At 41.4% G+C, this 21,741-nt stretch overlaps 1 protein-coding gene across 1 annotated transcript in view; it reads right to left on the bottom strand.

The window, feature by feature from the left end:
* The window catches only part of gcn1 (GCN1 activator of EIF2AK4), a 194,863-nt gene that overhangs the window by 44,511 nt on the left and 128,611 nt on the right, over positions 1-21,741 (bottom strand). The window contains 4 exon segments of the mRNA XM_034169713.1: positions 2,956-3,225; positions 6,074-6,217; positions 6,287-6,379; positions 6,529-6,690. Of these exon segments, the coding sequence (XP_034025604.1) occupies positions 2,956-3,225; positions 6,074-6,217; positions 6,287-6,379; positions 6,529-6,690 (669 nt within the window).

The following is a 21,741-nucleotide window of genomic DNA, read 5'->3' as shown; positions in this document are numbered from 1 at the left end:
TGAAACAACCCATTAAATGAACATCTGTTCCGGTATGCCGCAGCGCAACACACACACACACACACACACACACACACACACACACACACACACACACACACACACACACACACACACACACACACACACACACACACACACACACACACACACACACACACACACACACACACACACACACACACACACACACACACACACACAGATTTAATCTGAACTCACCTTTTAGTTGAACCACTTCAGGAAATCTTCCACACACAAAGTTAATCCACAAAGCTCAAAAAATTCGACCCTCATGTGATAATCCATCGTTAATTAATAAACAATGAATTGGAAAATTCACAAACCACTGACTTCATGCTCTGGAGACTCAAATAAAATCCAGACCATCATTCGATCACAAAACGATTTCCAAATAGTGTCACAACCACTGAGGCTAATTCACAATAGCAGAGGTTAATTACTCCTTCTATTCCTATATTCTCGTTGTCCTAAATTCAAGAAGAAGAACAAGAAAAAAGAAGAAGAGGAACATCACACCAAAAAAGAAAAAAGGAAAATACTAAGTGGAATATCACACCTTTAAAAAAAATGGGATTTTTTTTTCCTTTTTGGAAGAAACCTTATTTGGACTGAGAACATCAAGAAAATTGAGGGTGAGTTTGTTCATTTACAAATATATTACAAAATGTTTTCAAACATTCATTTCTAAAACTTTTTATTGTACTACATGTGTACATGTTCAGTGACTTAAAGGAAAAGAAAACTCACTGATAAAATATAGCTGGGAAGACGGACTGTGCTATACGTGTATAAATGAAAATAAGGAGCTCTTACAACTGAAATATCCGCCTCTGAAAGTCAGAATTCATCCATCATCGACGATTTCATAAATGCTGCCACTGACACAATTTTAACCAATCAGAAGAAATCCCCCTGATCGCTTGTGGAATGCTGTGACATAGCATAGGCACAGAAAGGTAAATACCGTAATTTCCACAAGCGACCTGGGTAACTGATTCCATCTGCTCAATGTGATGTTAATCAGTGAAATCAGCTGGTGCGGTGGGTGGCTGCAAAAAAAGCCTGCACCCCCTCGGCCCTTTCTGGAATGGGACGTCACACATCGCTGTTATAGCAGCCGGGATGACCGCCTGCTGGTGGCTTTAGACCAGCCACACAAAAACACTCCTTACTTTAACATAAGTGATCACACATACCTACAACTTTTCATATGGGCTCTCAATATCATAATGTACCAACCCAATCGTAAATTATCAGTGGGTTTTCTTTTCCTTTAAAGAAGCCGTTAGCTTGCTGTTTGCACATCTAACAAACACACTAATTAGCTCTTAGCTCCTGACTGCTAAAGTGGTGTTTGCATTATGAATAAATAAATAATGCACCGGCTTTTCAAACCGTTAATTGTTGATGTACACCTCACATACGAGGTCTGTTAGAAAAGTATCCGACCTTTTTATGTTTTTCAAATACCCTATGGATTTGAATCACGTGTGATTGCATCAGCCAAGCTTGAACCTTCGTGCGCATGCGTGAGTTTTTTCATGCCTGTCGGTTGCGTCATTCGCCTGTGAGCAGGCTTTGTGTGAGCACTGGTCCACCCCTCTCGTCGTTTTTTATTGCGAATAAATGTCTGAACGATTTGGAGCTTTGCGGCATCAATTTTTTCCAGAAACTGAGAGAGACCTCCAGGTGGACATCATTCGGAAAATTCAAATGGCTTTGAGGGCCGATTTTATGGGGATTACACAGATTAAGGAGTGCTCCAGCCGGTTTAAAGACCGCCCACAGCGTCTGAAAGCGTGCCACGCTCCGAGCGCCGATCAACAGGCTGGATCAACCAGATCATTTCCAATGTGAAGGCTTTGTTGATCCGGGACGTCGTCTGACTTACACAAAAATGGCAGGAGACGTGGACATCAGTACTTTTTCGGCACATTCCACTGTTACAGGAGTTTCTGTCATGGAAAGAGGATTGGAGGAATTCCGCGCGTCGCAGCGGTGCCGCATGGCGCAAAGCAACGCCGTGATGAAGCCTCACAGGACATGTTCTGGCATGTCCAGGCTCATCCACAATTTCTCGGATAGTCACATGACTGAAAAACCATCAAAAGCCATCTGAAAGCCGTCCTGTGAGACCAACATGGATGTGGTTTTGTGCCGCGCCATGAACAGCTCCATGGCGCATCCCTCCGCTTTTCTTTCCATGAAAAAAACTCCTGTAACAGTGGAATGTGCCGAAAAAGTGCTGATGTCTACGTCTCCTGCCATTTTTGTGTAAGTCAGACGATGTCCCGGATCAACAAAGCCTTCACGTTGGAAATGATCTGGTTGATTCAGCCTGTCGATCGGCGCTCGGAGCGCGGCGCACTCTCAGCAGCTGTGGGCGGTCTTTAAACCGGCTGGAGCACTCCTTAATCTGTGTAATCCCCATAAAATCGTCCCTGAAAGCCATCTGAATTTTCAGAATGGTGTCCACCTGGAGGTCTCTCACAGTTTCTGGCAAAAATTGATGCAGCAAAGCTCCAAATCCTTCAGACATTTATTCGCAATAAAAATCTGACGAGAGGGGTGGACCACTGCTCACACAAAGCCTGCTCACAGGCGAATGACGCAACCGACAGGCGTGAAAAACTCACGCATGCGCACAAAGGTTCAAGCTTGGCTGATGCAATCACACGTGATTCAAATCCATATGGTTTTTGAAAAAAATAAAAAGGTCGGATACTTTTCTAACAGACCTCGTATGATCATCTGTACACCGTCTTAAAGAAGCACCTTACTGCATTTTGTGCCTCAACATTAACTAGCTCGTAGCTGTGCTCCTTAACCCCCTGTGAGCCTTATAAATACATAATGCTGCGATTAAATTCATTTTGGTTTTCTTGCATGAAGCGGCAAAAGTGACCTCAGTTAGCTTCTTGTCGGGCTCACCTTGGTGATGGAGTTGATGGTGTCCCAGCTCTGAGACAGCACCTCTGGACTGGGGTCGTTGAGGAGCTGGATGAGGCCTGACAGCAGGGTGCGTGTGTGAACGCTGTAGTCCAGGCGGGTGCGAGCGAAGTACGCATTGAGGAGGGTTACTGCAGCTTGTCGGAGGCCGGGGTCAGGACCTCGTGTGGCCTCCAGGAGGTCCTCCACGATGATGCGCTGACCCACTTCGTCCTCCACAGAAAGGATCACAGTTTGACAGCTGTACAACTCCTGAGGCACAAGAACACATTTTTGTGGAGCCAGTGTTTCACATGACAACACAATGTAAAATCCCGATGTACCGCTACGTCTTTGCTCAAATAAAAATAAAGAACTATTCAGTCTTGCTTCTGCACAGATGAGATCAACTATGATCATTATACTCAGAGGCTCCAAACGCTGGATGTGTTCCTGATCTACCAGCCAATTTGGAACTGTGGAAGTCAGTCGCGTTTCTGTTTGCATGTCTGCTGCACAGTTGCGCTGCACATTGTTGAAGTGGTACAGAGATCTCTGGAGCAAACTGGCAGCAACACGAATGCACTGTTTTCATTTATGAAAAATCCTATTCAACATAGTACAACATACAGCGGCACATCAACAGGAGAGGCAAACTGGGCAAGTGTTTGGGGGCCCACAAAAAAATTGGGCAAGGGGGCCCTGAATAGCCACTCATATTTGCACATTTCAAGTGTATGATCACACTTTACAGTGCAACAGCAAACCCCCAGCCCACCCCCCACCCAAAAAGTCCATAGGTATTTTGACTGTGACTCTGCAAAGGCTCAGTATTTCAGTCCTGTGCACCTCCAAAGACTTTTAGTGGACTAAAAGCTCTCAGCCACAAAAGAGAGAGAGGACAGAACCTGTTGTAAACCTCAGTGTCTGACAAGCAGCAACTCTCTTGTGTTAACGCTCTGGGGATGAACACACCAGAGAATCGGAAAAACCAACAACTTTAAATCCAAACTGCAACACAAACCAGTATAAGTAGCATTATGTATTATGAAGCGCTACATCTACAGTAGTGTTCAGAATAATAGTAGTGCTATGTGACTAAAAAGATTAATCCAGGTTTTGAGTATATTCCTTATTGTTACATGGGAAACAAGGTACCAGTAGATTCTCACAAATCCAACAAGACCAAGCATTCATGATATGCACACTCTTAAAGCTATGAAATTGGGCTATTAGTAAAAAAAAGTAGAGATGGGGGTGTTCACAATAATAGTAGTGTGACATTCAGTCAGTGAGTTCGTCGGTTTTGTGGAACAAACAGGTGTGAATCAGGTGCCCCCTATTTAAGGATGAAGCCAGCACCTGTTGAACATAATTTTCTCTTTGAAAGCCTGAGGAAAATGGGACGTTCAAGACATTGTTCAGAAGAACAGCGTAGTTTGATTAAAAAGTTGATTGGAGAGGGGAAAACCTATACGCAGGTGCAAAAAATTATAGACTGTTCATCGACAATGATCTCCAATGTTTTAAAATGGACAAAAAAACAGACGCGTGGAAGAAAACGGAAAACAACCATCAAAATGGATAGAAGAATAACACTATGTAACACAATTTTTGTTCCTGGCTTCTAAGTGTTATGTTTCAACTACTTATGTCTAAAGTCTATGGAAAAATGACTACATTCAGCACAAACTTTGATTTTATTTTTTTATAACGTTCTAGAAAGTTCTAAAAGTTTCTTGAAATTTCTACATAATTCTGTAATAATTAAGCCTGTGTGAAGCTAATTTATTTGCAAGAATCCCCCGCAAAGTCCCTCTGTTAAATAAAAGACGTGCAGAAGAGGTTACAATTTGCCAAAGAACACATCAACTGGCCTAAAGAGAAATGGAGGAATATTTTGTGGACTGATGAGAGTAAAATTGTTCTTTTTGGGTCCAAGGGCCGCAGACAGTTTGTGAGACGACCCCCAAACTCTGAATTCAAGCCACAGTTCACAGTGAAGACAGTGAAGCATGATGGTGCAAGCATCATGATATGGGCATGTTTCTCCTACTATGTTGTTAGGCCTACATATCACATACCAGGTATCATGGATCAGTTTGGATATGTCAGAATACTTGAAGAGGTCATGTTGCCTAATGCTGAAGAGGACATGCCCTTGAAATGGGTGTTTCAACAAGACAATGACCCCAAGCACACTAGTAAATGAGCAAAATCTTGTTTCAAACCAACAAAATTAATGCCTCTCAGATGTGAAGAAATCATGAAAAACTGTGGTTATACAACTAAATACTAGTTTCGTGATTCACAGGATTGCTAAAAAAGCAGTTTGAACATAACAGTTTTGAGTTTGTAGCATCAACAGCAGATGCTACTATTATTGTGAACACCCCCTTTTCCACTTTTTTTTTTTTTTTTTACTAATAGCCCAATTTCATAGCCTTAAGAGTGTGCATATCATGAATGCTTGGTCTTGTTGGATTTGTGAGAATCTACTGAATCCACTGGTACCTTGTTTCCCATGTAACCATAAGAAATATACTCAAAACCTGGATTAATCTTTTTAGTCATATAGCACTACTATTATTCTGAACACTACTGTACATTATCATGAAGCAGCGGTAAATTTACATTTACACTCTGATAATGTCGCTGGAGGTTACAGAATAACCCCTTTCAGAACATATGTTTATCTAAAGAAGGATGATCCAGAATCATCTGGTGCTCCCTCGGAGGAGCTGGGGGAGGTGTGTGTGGATCGGGAGGTCTGGGCGGCTTTGCTTGAGCTGCTGCCCCCGCGACCCGACTCCGAATAAACGGGAAGAAAACGGATGGATGGATGGATGGAAATGAAACATGTTTCTAATAAATGAAGACTGTCTGTGGTCTGTCTCAATCATGAGAAGAGTTTGTGCGCTGGAATCATCCAAACACCTCAATGAATTCTTTTCTCAGATAACAGAAGTGACTGACTTACTGTGTACTGTGCTAATGAGAATCTTCTTTTTAAAATTGTTTCCAGGCATCCAGTAAGCAAGAAATATGATAGTATTAGAAATATCACAAATATTTAAACAGAAAAACTGGAGCAGCAGACATGAAGGCTGATCACACTCACCTGTGCCTCCTCCTCTGAGCCCAGTTTTGCTTTAAGTGAGGAGAGCAGGGCCGGCAGGATGACCCCTAGGTGGCGAGTCAGAGCATCTCCGGCCACAGCGGACAGGAAGGCCAGCACACGGGTGTTCGCTGGAGGAGCAGTAAGCTGGAAAGACGAGATGGAAGATGTGATCTCATCACACAATTAACCCTAAGTCTGATGAGGATTCTTTACCTTTGGAACCAAGTAAGGCAACACCGAGCGACTCTTCACGGCCATGACCTGCTTCAGGCCATCCAACGCAAACTCTGCTGTCTCATCATCATCCTAAAAAAAAAGAAAAAAAAAAAAAAAAAAAAAAAAGACGTGTATGTAGGAATTACAGCCACAGTGACAACTTTATCAGCCACAGCTGAAAAAAATCCACGATGTGAAGATCAGCTCGGGCGTTCGTGCACAGCTGCATCCTCACTGACCAGCTGTTTGAGCAGCATAGGCAGGATGTCATCCAGGGCCTGGTGACCGATGGTGGCGTGAAGCTGCTCGAAGGTTTTCGCTGCAGCCTCTCGTACCTCCTCCAGGGGGTCACAGAGAGCTTTCCTCACAGTGGGGACCAGTGACTCGGAGAAGACGAGCACCTGCAGCACAAACATCAACACGAATAAACCACACGTTAAGTAAGCAGAGCCGTGGTGATGGCAAATAAATCTCTGCTCATGCCTGCAGACTGTAGACACCAGAACTCTCCCAACAACAAAACATGCAAAAGCAAACTGACTGTAAATCCAACAGAAAGCAGGGACTCCAGGCAGAGAAAGGAAACATGGGTTAACAGAAGAAAACCCTTCCTCCTCTATCACAAGTCCCTGCATGCCCTCCCTCACCACATCCATAAACCTCTAGTTTAGTCTGTTCCATCCTCAGCATCTTTCTCCCTGTATACCCACATTCCTCCTCTCTACACACCCAAACAGTCTCAAACTGTTTCCATACTGACCTACCTGTGCTGTCCCTCTGACGTGCTCACTCCAAAACCTGTCCAACAAAGCGGGGCAGCCAAAATGACAACACACATTTGGAAGAAAAATACTTCATTTAAGCAAGTGTTTTCAGTTAACTCAAAATAAGTTAGCATGACTGAAATACTGAGCCCAAACATGTTTGACATGAAGATTATATTCAGGCTGCAAATATTTGCTGGTTCAGAGAACAACCTCAGGCTGTGACTTTTATTTTGAAGGGCACTACTGAAAAATGCTCCCATAACTGCTAATAGTTCTGTCATGATCATAGATATCATTTTTTTGCTTATAATTTCTGAGTATTAAAGTGGGGATTTGAGATGAAAGTGACTTAGAGTGGGAATTCACACAGTACCATGTTCAGTGGAACTGCCACTTTGAGCTTTAAATGTGCTGTGGAATGTAATGATGATCACACTGACTGTGTGAGGGCTGTGGACCACATGGTGCTGAGATGGTATTGTTGAATTCTCTTCTCAGTGTGGTCTAGCTTTCAAACAGTACAGAGACATGTTGTGATGGTCTGTGGTGTGTTTCATACAGACAACATCCTGCATTACTTATGCAACCCATCATCTTAGCTTTAATATTTTTTAATTAATTTATCTCAGGTTGTAGAGATTTGCTTTCAGTTTGAGTTTAAGGAAGATAACTTTAGGAATTTTTACTTGTTATATTTTTATTTTTTTTTTATAGAGTCATGAGGATAGTGTGGCTGGAGCCGGCGGTAGGAGGTCACAGATGTTTGGTTTAAGCTGCAGTCTCTTTCGTTTGAGGAAGGGGACCAAGAGGGTGGGGGATAGGCGGTGTTCTGGTGCGCATGTGTGTTTGATATAGTTATAAATATATCTTATACTATTTGCTTTTATTTGGTTTGTGTATTTTATCTCTTTCACCACCTTGATGCTTAAGGTGGCCCAATGTTTGTATCGGCCTTGTTGTCAATATGGGGCTGTACCCACACAGTAAACCTGCTGGAAAAGTGCACGTATGGCTGACTGTAGTACTATGGGTAGTCCCATTAGATTCTTATCCTGGAATGTGAAGGGCATGAATGGTCCTGTAAATAAGTCTCGGTTTTTCATCCATTTGAAACATCTTAAAACACGTGATTTTTCTCCTTGAAACTCATTTACATATTAAAGATCATAACAGGCTTGAAAAGCTGTGGATAGGCCAGCCACATCTATCACTCAAATGTTGACTTCCAGAGCAAGAGGTGTTGCAATTTTATTTAGCAACAAAATGCATTTCTCACTTTCTAAAATAATCACAAACAAGTGGAAGATATTTAATTATTGTAGGGACAATCCTGTCATTCTGGTGAATGTCTATAATGCCCAAAATGAAACCCTTTTGTGGATGATTCCAGATTTAAAAACACACCCGCTGATTTTTGGTGGTGATCTAAACTGCATTATTGATCCTGTACTTGATAGATCTGCCTCCAACATAAAAACCCCCACTGCTAGGTCCAAACTGTTCAGAATTTATGACCTAAAAATAACCGATAAGCCAGAGAATATTCTTTTTTTTCTTGCATATTCATCACGCATATTCTCCTATAGATTTTTTTATTAATATTATTAATGGCTCTTTAATTTCAAAAATTCATAATTCTGAATATCTTCCAGATCATGCTTCTTTGGCTCTTGATGTTGCTGTGTCCACTCACCATACATCTTGACCTCCTTGGAGGTTAAACCCCTTACTACTCGTTGACTCTACCTTCTGTGAGTATATTTCATCTTCTATCGATAACTCCTTAAATACGTCCGCCAAGGATGTAATAAAATCATCGGTGTTCATTTATCTGTCTGTCTGACTGTTAGCAGGATTACATCAAAACTACTGAATGGATTTTGACAAAATTTTCACCACAGATAGATATTAAGCCATAGAAGAACCCATTAAATTTTAAAGGTGACCTGGATCCAGTTTCACTTTATATAGGCTTTGAAGGATTACCGTTAGCAGGATTACGTCAAAATTACTGCATGGATTTTGATGAAATTTCCAACACAGATACATATTAGGCCATGGAAGAATCCATTAAATTTTGGAGGTGATCTGGATCTGGATCCGGATTCAGGATCAAGTTTCACTTTATATAGGCTTTGAATGATTACGTTAAAACTACTTCATGGATTCTCACCAAATTTTCACCACAGATACATATTAGGCAATGGAAGACTCCATCAAATTTTGGAGGGGATCTGGATCTGAATCCGGATTCTGGATCAAGATTCACTTTATACAGGCTTTTTCAGGATTACGTCAAAACTGCTTCATGGATTCTCACCAAATTTTCACCACAGATAGATAATAGGGCATAGAAGACTCCATTAAATTTTGGAGGTGATCTGGATCCAAATCTGGATTCTGGAACAAGATTTCACTTTATATACGCTTTGAAGGATTACATCAAAACTACTTCATGGATTTCCACCAAATTTGCACCACACATAGATATTAGGCCATGGAATACTCCATTGAATTTTGTAGGCAATCTGGAGCCAGATTCTGGATCAAGATTCACTTTATATAGGCTTTGAACGATCATGTCAAAATTGCTTCATGGATTCTCAACAAATTTTCACCACAGATAGATATTAGGGCATGGAAGACTGCATTAAATTTAGGAGGTTTTCCAGTTCTGGATCAAGATGTCACTTTATGTAGGCTTTGAATGATTACTTCAAAACTACTTCCCAGATTCTCACCAAATTTGCACCACAGATACATATTAGGGCATAGAAGCCTCCACTGAATTTTGGAGGTGATCCGGATCCAGATTGGCAGACGTCAGAAATCTCTGATTGCTCTTGTTACTCATAAATCTGATGCCATCTCAAACAATTTACAATGGGAAACTCTAAAGGCTCATCTTAGAGGCCAAATTATTCCTTATTTGTATCACCTGTCCAAGTCCAGGAGAGCTAGACAAAAAGATCTTACTAAAGAAATTTTAAAACGTAATCAACAATATGCCCAGAAACCTTCCCTGGGCGTTTTTAAGCAACGTCTTAATATGCAACTTGAGTTCGACTTGATCTCGATGAGGGAAGTTGAGCAACTGTTACTACAGTCTCATGGTAACTATTATGAATATGGTGATGAAGCTACTCACTTCTTGGCCCACCAACCCTGGCACAACATTGCCACCTGCCAAATTGTACAAATAAAAAATAAATCAGGTACTTTCACATCTGACCCAACTGAAATGAATTGTTTTTAAATCATTTTATGCCACTCTTTATACAGCAGAGTTTCCTCCCAACTCTAAAAATATGCAGTAATTCCTTGATGACCTAGAAATCCCTGAAGTTGATACTTTAAAAAGCAGTAGAAGTTGATGCTCCCCTTAATCAGCAAGAAATTCTGTCTTCCATTAAATCAGTGCAGTCAGGCTCCTGGCCCTGATGGGTTCTCGTCTGATTTTTATATGAAATTAGCCCCGCTTCTTTTGTCAGTTTTTGAGGACTCACTGGAACAGGGTTCTCTCCCACAACTTTGAGACAAGCCTCCATTTCATTACCGCTCAAGGAAGGAAAAGGTCTGATTTTCTGTGCTTCCTATAGACCTACTAGCTTTCTTAATGTGGATGTGAAAATTTTGGCCAAACTGTTAATGTCCTGTATAGATGGAATGATCCCTTCTATTATATCAAATGAACAGACTGGTTTTATCAAGACTGGTTTAATATACATACCCTTTTCAATGTACTGTAATCCAAACACCATAGTAATTTTCCTGAAGTGGTAATTTCATTGGATGCCAAAAAATCATTTGACAGAATGGAATGGGAGTACCTTTTCGTCATCCTAAAGAAATTTGGTTTTGGTGATAGATTTATTTCTTGGATTCATCTCTTGTATACTTCCCCCTAGCTTCTGTCTGCACTAATAATGCAAAATACGACAATTTTACTCTCTCACGTGGTACACGCCAAGGTTGCCCCCTCTCCCCTTTATTTTTTGCTTTTGCAACAGAGCCACTATCAATAAGTCTCAGAACTTCCAAGGTGTGAATCATGGGAGTACAGCACATAGGGTTGTTCTGTATGCAGATGATTTACTTTTATATGTCACAAATCCAACTAGCCATCTAACCTCTATTATAGCAGTACTCCAAAATTTTGACTCCTTTTCTGGATATAGGCTTAACATACAAAAAAGTGAATGCTTGACTATAAATGCAGCTGCACAGCGACTCAAACTGATCTTCCTTTCCATCTGAATCATTCTGGTTTTAAGTATTTGGGAGTGAATGTAACTGGCTCACATCAAGCTCTGCGGGCTGCAGATTTTACTTCTTTACTGTCCAGTATAAGGTCGGCTTTTCAAAGATGGGGAAATCTACCAACATCTCTTTTAGGTAAGATTAATACAGTGAAAATGAATGTTTTCCCCAAGTTTTTATACCTATTTCAGTGTATTCCTTTGTTCTTACCAAAAACCTTTTTTAAATCTATTGATCAAATGATTTCCTCATTTATATGGGGAGGTAAATCTCCAAGAGTAGGTAAATTATTACAAAAATGTTCTCTCAGTGGAGGCCTGTTTGATGTATTATTATTCAGCAGCTCGCATTCAAACATACATTTATTGATTAAAAGATCCTGATACAACTTGGTGTCAGTTAGAAGCTCAGTCATGTTTGTTTACCTCTCTCCCTGCCTTATTACTTTTGTCTCTCCCTATGTCCCTATCTCGGTACACAGATGATCCTGTTGCACTTGCCTTTCTTAAAATAAGGCATCAATTTCAACTTCACTTTAAATTAGATTAGATTAGGTAGAACTTTATTAATCCCTTGGGAAAACTCCCTCAGGGAAGCTGAGGTTCCAGCAGCATTGTACTTGTTTGGCTGGTCCTGCAACCTATATTTCATTATCAACTGTGGCCATAAGATGGCACTGTCTACATGCTTGACAAGCTGTTCCTGTGTTCTCAGGCAAACGAGGGACTGTGATGCACACTGTGGGACAGAAAGTGGCAGCTGCCATAAAGCAACATGATGTGAATGAGAACGCTGTGCTGGGTTTTAGAGAATGAATGAAATTAAAAGGGGGACCTCTTGTAAAAACATTTTGTATAATAGTATCACTAAGTGTTAAATGAAATGAGATGTCAAACATTATTATTACTTTACCAGGGTGTTGCTAGGCAGGTATCGTAGATTTACGTCGACACAATCTGGCTATACCCGCCCGCTGTGCGTAAACAAATGACGTCATAGCGCACACGCAGTCCAAGAACTGTCCACAGAGGGGGAAAAAAAAAAAATCTTTTCCTCTGTCCACAGAGGAAAAGATTAAAAGTCGAGAAGTGTGTTTTGGTCCCAATATGGATATTCCGGATGATTTTCTCATGGATAGTACGACAATGAACAGCAGCTAAAGCAGCCAGCTTGATGAGGGCGCACTGCCGAATTTGGAGACCAGCGCGCGCCAGCCGACACGACAAAAGTTAAGTGAGACAACTTTTTATGTACGCGTTACGTGTTGTGTATCTCAGTAAAAAGTGATAATAATGCAAATAACATGCTGTTGTCATGCGGTATGCATTTTTCTGAGTCCCTCCATCCATGCCCAGTCGCCCAAAATGAAAGCTATTCACCAGAGTTAGACGAGGGCGGATAGCTGTCATTGCGGGCGACGGCATGGACGGAGGGACTCTTGAAAATGCATACCGCCCTCCAAAAGCATGTTATTGTATTAAAACAGTATATGAGAGCATGTCACCCAGCATTCTTTCCTTTTTTCATCTCACATGAAGAGCAGAGGTTCGAAATTATTTTGGGTCGCTTGTCTTGTTGGAGTGTCGCAGCCTTCTTGCACCGTCCAGAGGTTGCAAGACAACTAGTTGTTTCCTCAGTTACACTGCCACTCTTGTAATTCTGCTTAATACGAGTGAACGATTTGTGGCTTAAGTTGTTACCGCTAATATTTGCAGGACAAGTCCTGCTACCTTTGACCGCTGTGGCATGAATGTTTAACTAGTTGGGGTTTGTGTTAATCATGCAATGCCAGCATATTTTGAAATCGAATGGCATGTTGTGTTTCTCGCATCATAGTCACGCCGTACCATGCCGACATGGCCGCTTCGCTGTGAGTGTTTTCTCCAAAATGCGCCGACCGCTACCGTATTCGCTTAAATTACACTGCTTGTTGTGAGTGTTTTCCGCTCAGTTTAAATAGCAGCTGTATCTTGCACATACTGTGCTGACTTTGGCCGCTGTAGTATGAGTGTTTTCAATCCCTGCTACACTGCCATTTGGTGCTTTAAAACTGTGACACAGACTGCCCCAGAGGTGACAGAGTGTCACTAAGATCTGGTCACTATAATGTGTCCTTTTCCCTGCTCCCTTGACAGCAGGTCATTCTTAGTTAGGAAAATGATGTTCCAAGTGGCCACCCACGAGCCGTCTCAGGTTTATACCAGGGCACCGCTATGCGGTGGAAAAACCCTCAGCACTGCTCCATCCAGCACCCACCGAAGACAAGACTCTTGGTTTTCATTTCTAGATACAACCACACCCATTAAGCACATACACAAAATACATAAAATATAGTACAACAAAGCAAAAAATAAACAAATTCTCAGTGCTTCATCATAAATATTCTTTGGCAAGACACACATTGTATTCTGTGGAATTCTTTGGTGACACTTGTGGGTTTTTTCAGTGCAAGTGTTACATTGCTGAGAGCCTGATGGCTGTTGCCTTAGAAACATGTTCTTGTGTACAGAAAACTATCACTGGACAAAAACCAAACAAACTGAACCCTGTGGGCTCACCACCCGCAGGGGGAACCGCTGGTGTCGGGTGCGCTGTCCTTTGAGTGGCAGTGAAAGTCAAGGGCCTCGACGGACCAGACCTGGGCGGCAGGTTCTAGCTCTGGCCGTTTGTGTGTATGCACAGAACAGCATTTTGGAGTATTTGACCTTCTTGGAGTACCTGAATGGAGTCCTGTATGGAGCTCCAGTGGGGGCCTCCATTGTTCTGCTGGGGGACTTCAACGCACAAGTGGGCAATGACAGAGACACCTGGAGAGGTGTGATTGGGAGGAACAGCCTCCCTGACCTAAACCCGAATGGTTGGTTGTTATTGGACGTCTGTGCTAGTCACGGACTGTCCATAATGAACACCATGTTTGAACAAAGATGCTCATAAGTGTACATGGTACCAGAGCACCCTAGACCGAAGATCAATGATCGATTTTGTGATCGTATCATCTGATTTGAAGCCGCATGTTCTGGACACTCGGGTGAAGAGGGGGGCAGAGCTGTCAACTGATCACCATCTATTGGTGAGTTGGATCAGAAGGTGGTGGAGGACTTTCGACAGGGAACGTCTGGAGGAGCCCACTGTCCGACAGATCTTCAACTCACACCTTCGGCAGAGCTTCTCTAGCATCCCTGTGGAGGTTGGGGGCACTGAACCAGAATGGGCAATGTTCAAAGCTTCCATTGCTGAAGCTGCAGCGGGGAGCTGTGGTCTGAAGGTCTTAGGTGCCTCAAGGGGTGGCAACCCTCGAACACCGTGGTGGACACCGGTGGTCAGGGAAGCCGTCCGACTGAAGGAGTCCTTCTGGGATCCCCCACGGGGTGCCTGGGAGTATGCCCACCCAGTCTACATGTGTTTTGTGTACTTGGAGAAAGTGTACGATCGGGTACCCCGGGAGATATTGTGGGAGGTGTTGCGGGAGTATGAAGTGTGGGGGTCCCTTCTCAGGGCCATCCAATCTCTGTACTCGCAAAGCGAGAGCTGTGTTCGGGTGCTAGGCAGTAAGTCAGACTCATTGCCGGTGGAGGTTGGCCTCTGCCAGGGCTGCACCTTGTCACCAAACCTGTTTGTGATATTCATGGACAGGATATCAAGGCATAGTCGGGGGAGGAGGGTTTCTGGTTTGGTGGGCTCGGAGTCTCATCACTGCTTTTTGCAGATGATGTGGTCCTGTTGGCTTCATCAGCCAGTGACCTCCAACACTCACCGGATTGGTTCACAGCCAAGTGTGAAGCGGCTGGGATGAGGATCAGCACCTCTAAATCTGAGGCCATGGTTCTCAGCAGGAAACTGATGGATTGCCTACTCCAGGTAGGGAATGTGGCCTTGCCCCAAGTGAAGGAGTTCAAGTACCTCGGGGTCTTGTTCACGAGTGAGGGGACGATGGAGCATGAGATTGGCCAGAGAATTGGTGCAGCAAGGGCAGTATTGCATTCACTCTACTGTACTGTTGTGACAAAAAGGGAGCTGACCCAAAAGGCGAAGCTCTCGATCTACTGGTCAATCTTCGTTCCTACTCTCACCTATGGTCATGAGAGGTGGTCAATGTGGCACGGGAAAGGGAAGTCTGGGGTCCCCTGCTGCAGCTGTTGTCCCCACGATCCGAACCCGGAAAAGCGGTCGAAGATGAGTGAGTGAGTGAGCGAGTAAGTAGTCCTGTCAATTTATGTAAAAATCAATCATTTTTATAGTTACTTAGAGAAAGTTTGCACACACACACACACACACACACACACACACACACACACACACACACACACTTAATGCTATGCCTGCCGTAGAAAAACATTACATAATGAAAAATGAAGGTACAAAAAAGTGAAACAATCACAAAGATCATTTGCAGAATCAGATCTTGCCGTTATAAGTTGCATGTAGTGATAATTTTGTCGCCCATTTTTCAATTTAGTCTTGTGTCAAAGTTCATTGTTAGTCACATTTAGTCATTCACATATTTTTGTTAGTCATGTTTTAGTTGACTAAAAGTCTAGTTTTAGTCAAAACATTTTAGTCTTTTTCTATTTATTTCAGAGATAATTTTTGTTTATTCATTCCAGTTGACTTGTGTTCCACATCTGAAATACTGATTAAATGTCTGAAATAACAAACATCGTGAATGAATTGAATTGAATGAATGAATCTTCAAAGCAACTTTGCCAAAAGTGTCTTGTTTGTTGATTCAATACACATTTACAAATGATGCACTTGTTCTGATGTTTTATATTTATTAGAAACACCAACAAAATAAAATAAAATAAAAACGTGTTGAATAATATGACTCTTACAGCCGAGCAGATTCAGAGGGATATAAATGTAAAATGTTACTTTGGCCCCAGTGTCCCCCTACAATACTCGTACCTGGAGCACTGCTGCACAGCTGACTGGAGCGCTGAGACTTTGACACCGGGATAAGCTCTCCCCGACAGAACGGAGGATGTCTCATTTGGGGGGAAAACAGTTTTGGTCGGTTGTAGTATGCTGTCCGTTTTACAACGTTTGGAAAGAGGTGTCATTTGATTTAAAACGGCGATTCACTTTGAAGTTATTGATTATGGAATCATCAGTCGTTCCACCATTTACTCAGCAAATCCCACAACACACACAGACACGCAGCGGATGATATTATCATTATTATTTTCAAGAGGGACAGTAACTTTAGTTTACGAATAAGAGAAGCGGGAGATATTAATGTTCCAGTCCACGGCTGAGATCCGCATTGTTGGCTGCCCCACAAAAAGGCACAATAATGAAGAACGAATAAAAACTGTGTGTGAAGCGGTGGACAAAATCGCGCAGGGAGATAATACGTAACGTAGCCTACAGTAGAAGAACTGCTGACATAGACACATGACAGCTGGACAAGATGTTGCGTTCCTTCTTGCGTAGTAGACAAAAACGAGGAGGGAGTTTTTGTTTATTTTTTATTTCTTGCAAAACATTTTCATCTCGTTTTTATTTGTCAACAATAATGCACATTTACACAGTTTTAGGCCCAACCTTAATTCTCTTTTGTTCCCCTTCCCCTTGGCCCTACCCCTACCCCTACCCCTTTAAAACAAGGGGTATGGCGAAGGGGTATGCCTCTAGCCCTATGAATTGAGACACCCTTCCGCCTTAGGGGGAAAAAAAACCCGTCCGTCTCAAACTACCATCTTCACTGTTTGTCAACATGGCAACCGAAGCGAAACTTGTTGCAGTAACCTGTTTGCTCTCTTTATTTTCTCGTCTTTCTGTGTAAATGCAAAGAAATAGAAGAAGTCGCTGATTTCTTTGACACATCACAGTCATGTCGGAGAAGGTTGTGGTATTAATAATTAATTTAATTAATTTGTGATTTATAATAATAACTACTAGTATTAGTAATTGATTAATGAGTAATTAATTAATGTTAATAATACTGATAGTCATTAATAATAAGAATTAATATTGTTAATTGATTAATCATTGATTAGTAATTAATTAATGACTTAATTAACTGGTAATTAAAAGAAATAAACACTTGAAATATATCAGCCTGTGGAATGAATGCATACATTATCCAAGTTTCACTTTTTGAATAGAATTACTGAAATAAATCAACTTTTTCATGATATTCTAATTATATGACCAGCACCTGTATATATGTTATGGGCTGCATCTAGTTCTGTTAACCTTATATTTCTTTTTCAAATTCTCCCATTTTTTGCATCCAGCCCTATTTCCTTTAGAAATTTCCTTGACAAATATCAGTCCATTAGGACATCAGGTTATGTGTTACACATATACATGTGTGTATATATTTTCCAACTTACTCTCATTGATGAAACGTCTCATTTTCTGCCTGAAAGCTTATTAGGAGACGAGTGTGCTCAGGGCTCCCTGTTTGTTTGTTTGCCTGACAAAAACGTATCCACATAAAGCCTCCAGATTTTGGTAAACGACGTCTTAAAATACTTTAATTCCTTGTCATGGCTGAAGAAACATAGCTATTTAAAAGAAGACACTCTGTGTTTTGTGTATTTCTAAGACTGAAGCAGAGAACGCCAGCACTTTGTGTCACAACATGAAAGTTATTTTAAAAGTTGAAAGAGTAGAAAATGCTCCTTTGTCCCAATTTACCCCTGTTTGGGGGAATAGGAATTTTACTCCAGGCACCAATGATCTTGGTTTTAAGTCATGGGTAGATAAAGGCAATGGTGGGCACACTTCCGATAATCCGATAACAGATAATTATCGAAGATAATGTTTTCATTATCGGATTATCTTTTTAGATAACTTCAAAAACCATTATCGGACTAATTATCTTCCGATGAATTGTCGTCCGATAACTTCTAGACTGACAACGTAGTAAACCAAGCTGAACAGCAGCAAACATTTTTAAAACTTAAAATCAGTTGAAGAAGGGAAAGAAGAATTGGTCACAAAAAAAAAATATATATTTTCTTTAACACCATACTGATACGCTGGCAATATCACCCAAGTCATCCAGAGGCATACATTTTTAACTTATGGTTCAAATTTTAACCAAACTAATTTTGGACAAGCTATTTAAAATTATCGTCATGTCTGAAGTTTTAGAAAGTGAAAATATCAGATATATGTTTTAGTTTTAAAGTAATGTGCTAATTTTTAAGGTTTTGTGAGCACATGCTGTGCCCAGCAGTGCATTATGGGTAGGACAGGGTAATGTCAGTACTTTCAGGACAGGACAAATGCAGTTCAGACACTGTTCAGGCTCCACGGACAGCAGCATTAAACTCTAGTGCCTAAAACTCTGGTGAATATATTCTCTGGGTTTATAGACGTTATTGTATTTGCGTTTGTTAAATTCCACGCATCTTAAATGTAGCAGACACGGATTATCTGGAATTTTGTTTTGGAAAGATTTCAAGGCCTCTACTGCCATCTACTAGTCAGTAGTGTTCATGGCAGTATTCGCCCTAAGTACTAAGTGTCTGGGCACCAGTAGATGGCAGTGTTGTCAAATCAACTTTTTGGCTTTGCAAATGGCTTCTTTTTTTTTTTTTTTAACAAGTTTAAAAACAAAACAACAACAAAAACATTACAAGACAGCTCTGCTGTGTTTGCACATGCACAGTGCGAGCGGTTGGATGCTTGTAGCCCCTCAGCAGCAGGATAACCTCACGACGGCCAACCAGAATAATATCAAACAGGTTTGATTTTCATTCGACCATACGATCGGCGATCAGGAGGTGGTTGTGAGATGTTGAACGCAGCTTGTTACTCCATGTACACTACACGATGCAGGACATGCGATTAACCTGAAACTCGGTCCCAAAAATTCTCACGCGAATGAAAAATCATCTGAAAAAGGGCCAAAGCTCGCACAGTGTAAAGCCAACATTTATGTGTCAACACAATACTGAGTGCACATTTTACAACATCATAAAACCTGCGCACGGCACAATATTATAAAATGAGCGCACATTCTCTCCACATGCAAAACATTTTGCGATGATACTTCCAGGGTCCGTAAAAATGCCTGTTTTTACAAATAAAAAATTGAATATTTTACAAAAGCACATTTATCTATAAACACCAACACACGACACACGTCACAGTAACGTGCTGGTTTACATAATGAATGACTGAACCAATCAGTGTTTAGCAGAGGCACTTTTACCCAGAATCCTTTACGATGTGTCTGTGTTTGTTACAAAACCTCAGAATTAGTGCATTATTCAACATTAAAAGATATGTGTTATACTTTAACTGTACAGATGACAGAATTGACATTAATGGAGTTATTCTATCAGTATTCACACAAAACCATAAGTCAGGATGCCTTTATTTTTCAAGACCTCCACCTGACCGGAACATCGTGAATGGTAGAGACTCTGGCTTTGTGGCTGCTCTCAGGGTGCTTCAGTGCTGTAGCTGTGTAGCTTCCAGCAGGGGGCAGCATGTTCAAACATAGAAATGCTGACTCATTGTTTGGGTCTTTTGTTGCTTTTTATGCTTCCAAAAGCGATCGTGGTGTTAAAACTCAAATTAAGCTTGTTAGTAGTTGCAAATGTACCAGAGACAACACTGGAATTCATCGGTTATCTGTTTATCTTTATCAAAGATAACTTTTCAGTTATCTGATTATCTGTTATCGAAGTTAATTTTTTGGTTATCTGTGCCCACCACTTGATAAAGGTATCAGTAAAGTATCAGATCTATACAACAATGATATCCTTTTAAGTTTCAATGAAATCAAGGACAAGTTTAATATCAACTCAAAACACTTTTTCAAATTCCTTCAGATAAGAAACTATATATCAAAGACTCAAAATTCCCTAGCTCTTCCCACTCAGAATTCTTTGGAATTGACTGCGGTGAACCATTATGGAGCAGCAAGGCTCATCTCCAGATTTTAACAAATCATTATAGCTAGAAGGAAAGAATCCTCAGAGGATAAAAGGATTGCATGGTGTGCAGATGTTATGGCCCAGTCACACGGCACACAATGATTCCTGAACGAAGGGAAAAAGTAAAAAAGTCACAATTCGTTGAGAAAAGGTGGACGAAAGACCTTTTATCACCGAACAGTCTGTGAAGCAAGAGCGCAAAAGGGACAAAAGAGGAAATTAACAAAACGGAAGCTCACGATCTCGACGAAACAAATCCTGGAGCCACAGCTGGAGCAGTGTGTGTCTGCTCCAGCACTCAGCGCTGGGATGGAGCTCATAGCACCTGAGTCCTGGAGAAACTGCAAACAGAATCTGTGGAGATCTGTGTGCACGTCGGTGGACCATCTGCTCTGGTTCCTCGTCCAGAACAAAAGAGGGATCATGTCCATCACTATCAGAATCCACACTGTCTGTTGACACGCTGCGCGCTCCATCTTCCTCCAATTAAAAAAAAAAAAAAAAAGTGCGCCGTGGTCACTGCTGTATCACAGTATTATGTTCTAAGCCATATATATTTATTTATAACAGAAAACTGTCAAAAAGATGTTTGAATATATCAGAACAGTAAATTAATCAGTGCATGTGAACGCGCGCATTGACTCGTGCGGTTATTCCACCAGCTGATCACTGATCCACAACGTGAATTCTTCCTTCCAGAACAGCTCTTTATATAATCATTTTGATTCATCTACCTGTTGCCACATGTACAGAAGGACTGGATTGTCATTCCTACACTCAGATTGTTATATTTAATACAAAATAATAAGCGCACGCAGGAGCTCCTGCTGCCGCTGATGCTGCATTCAAGTACCGTCGGAAATTACACAACGTTTTTGTTGTTTCAAATTCAACAGTTGCTTGTGGCAAAATAATTAATTATATCCACACAAAGATTAATTTTGGCCTATGTAAAGTACCTGAGCCCACTGAAGCTGCCCCCCCACACAGATCAAAAAAATCCAAGCAGGCAGGCTGTTTGCCCTGTAATTTCCGATGTACAGGAACGCAGCAGCAGCCTCAGCGCTCACAAACCGGCTTCTGCGCTGTGTGAACACGTTCGTTCAGCTGCTCCAACGAAGTCAAATTAATAACGTTACAAAAACTACACAAACGCTTAAAAAAACGTCAAGAACGACAGCAAAACGAGACACAGACGAATTGAGGTTTTCGTTGCCCTTCGTTCAAAATTTTCAACAGTTTAAAAATCCTGACAAAGCGCCCGCTGCAGGAACGAGGCTGCGCAAAGGTTAAACGATGCCAACGACAGTCAACAAGGTCCAGATTTCTTGTTTCATCAGGTCTTCGTCACCCTTCGTTAAGTACCGTGTGACTGGGCCATTAACGAGGAAATTACTGTAGAAGAATGGAAGGAGATATGTTTACAGTGTCAGGTTCAAACAATAAATACACAGTTCAAGTTATTACAGTATAAAATGGTTGATGAGAATGTACATTACCCCTGAGGTACTACATCGTATTCACC

This window comes from Thalassophryne amazonica, chromosome 5 (genome assembly GCF_902500255.1).
Source record: "Thalassophryne amazonica chromosome 5, fThaAma1.1, whole genome shotgun sequence".
Taxonomy (NCBI): Eukaryota; Metazoa; Chordata; class Actinopteri; order Batrachoidiformes; family Batrachoididae; genus Thalassophryne; species Thalassophryne amazonica.
Note: the sequence above shows the minus strand (reverse complement) of the source record. Positions and strands in the feature narration are given on the sequence as shown.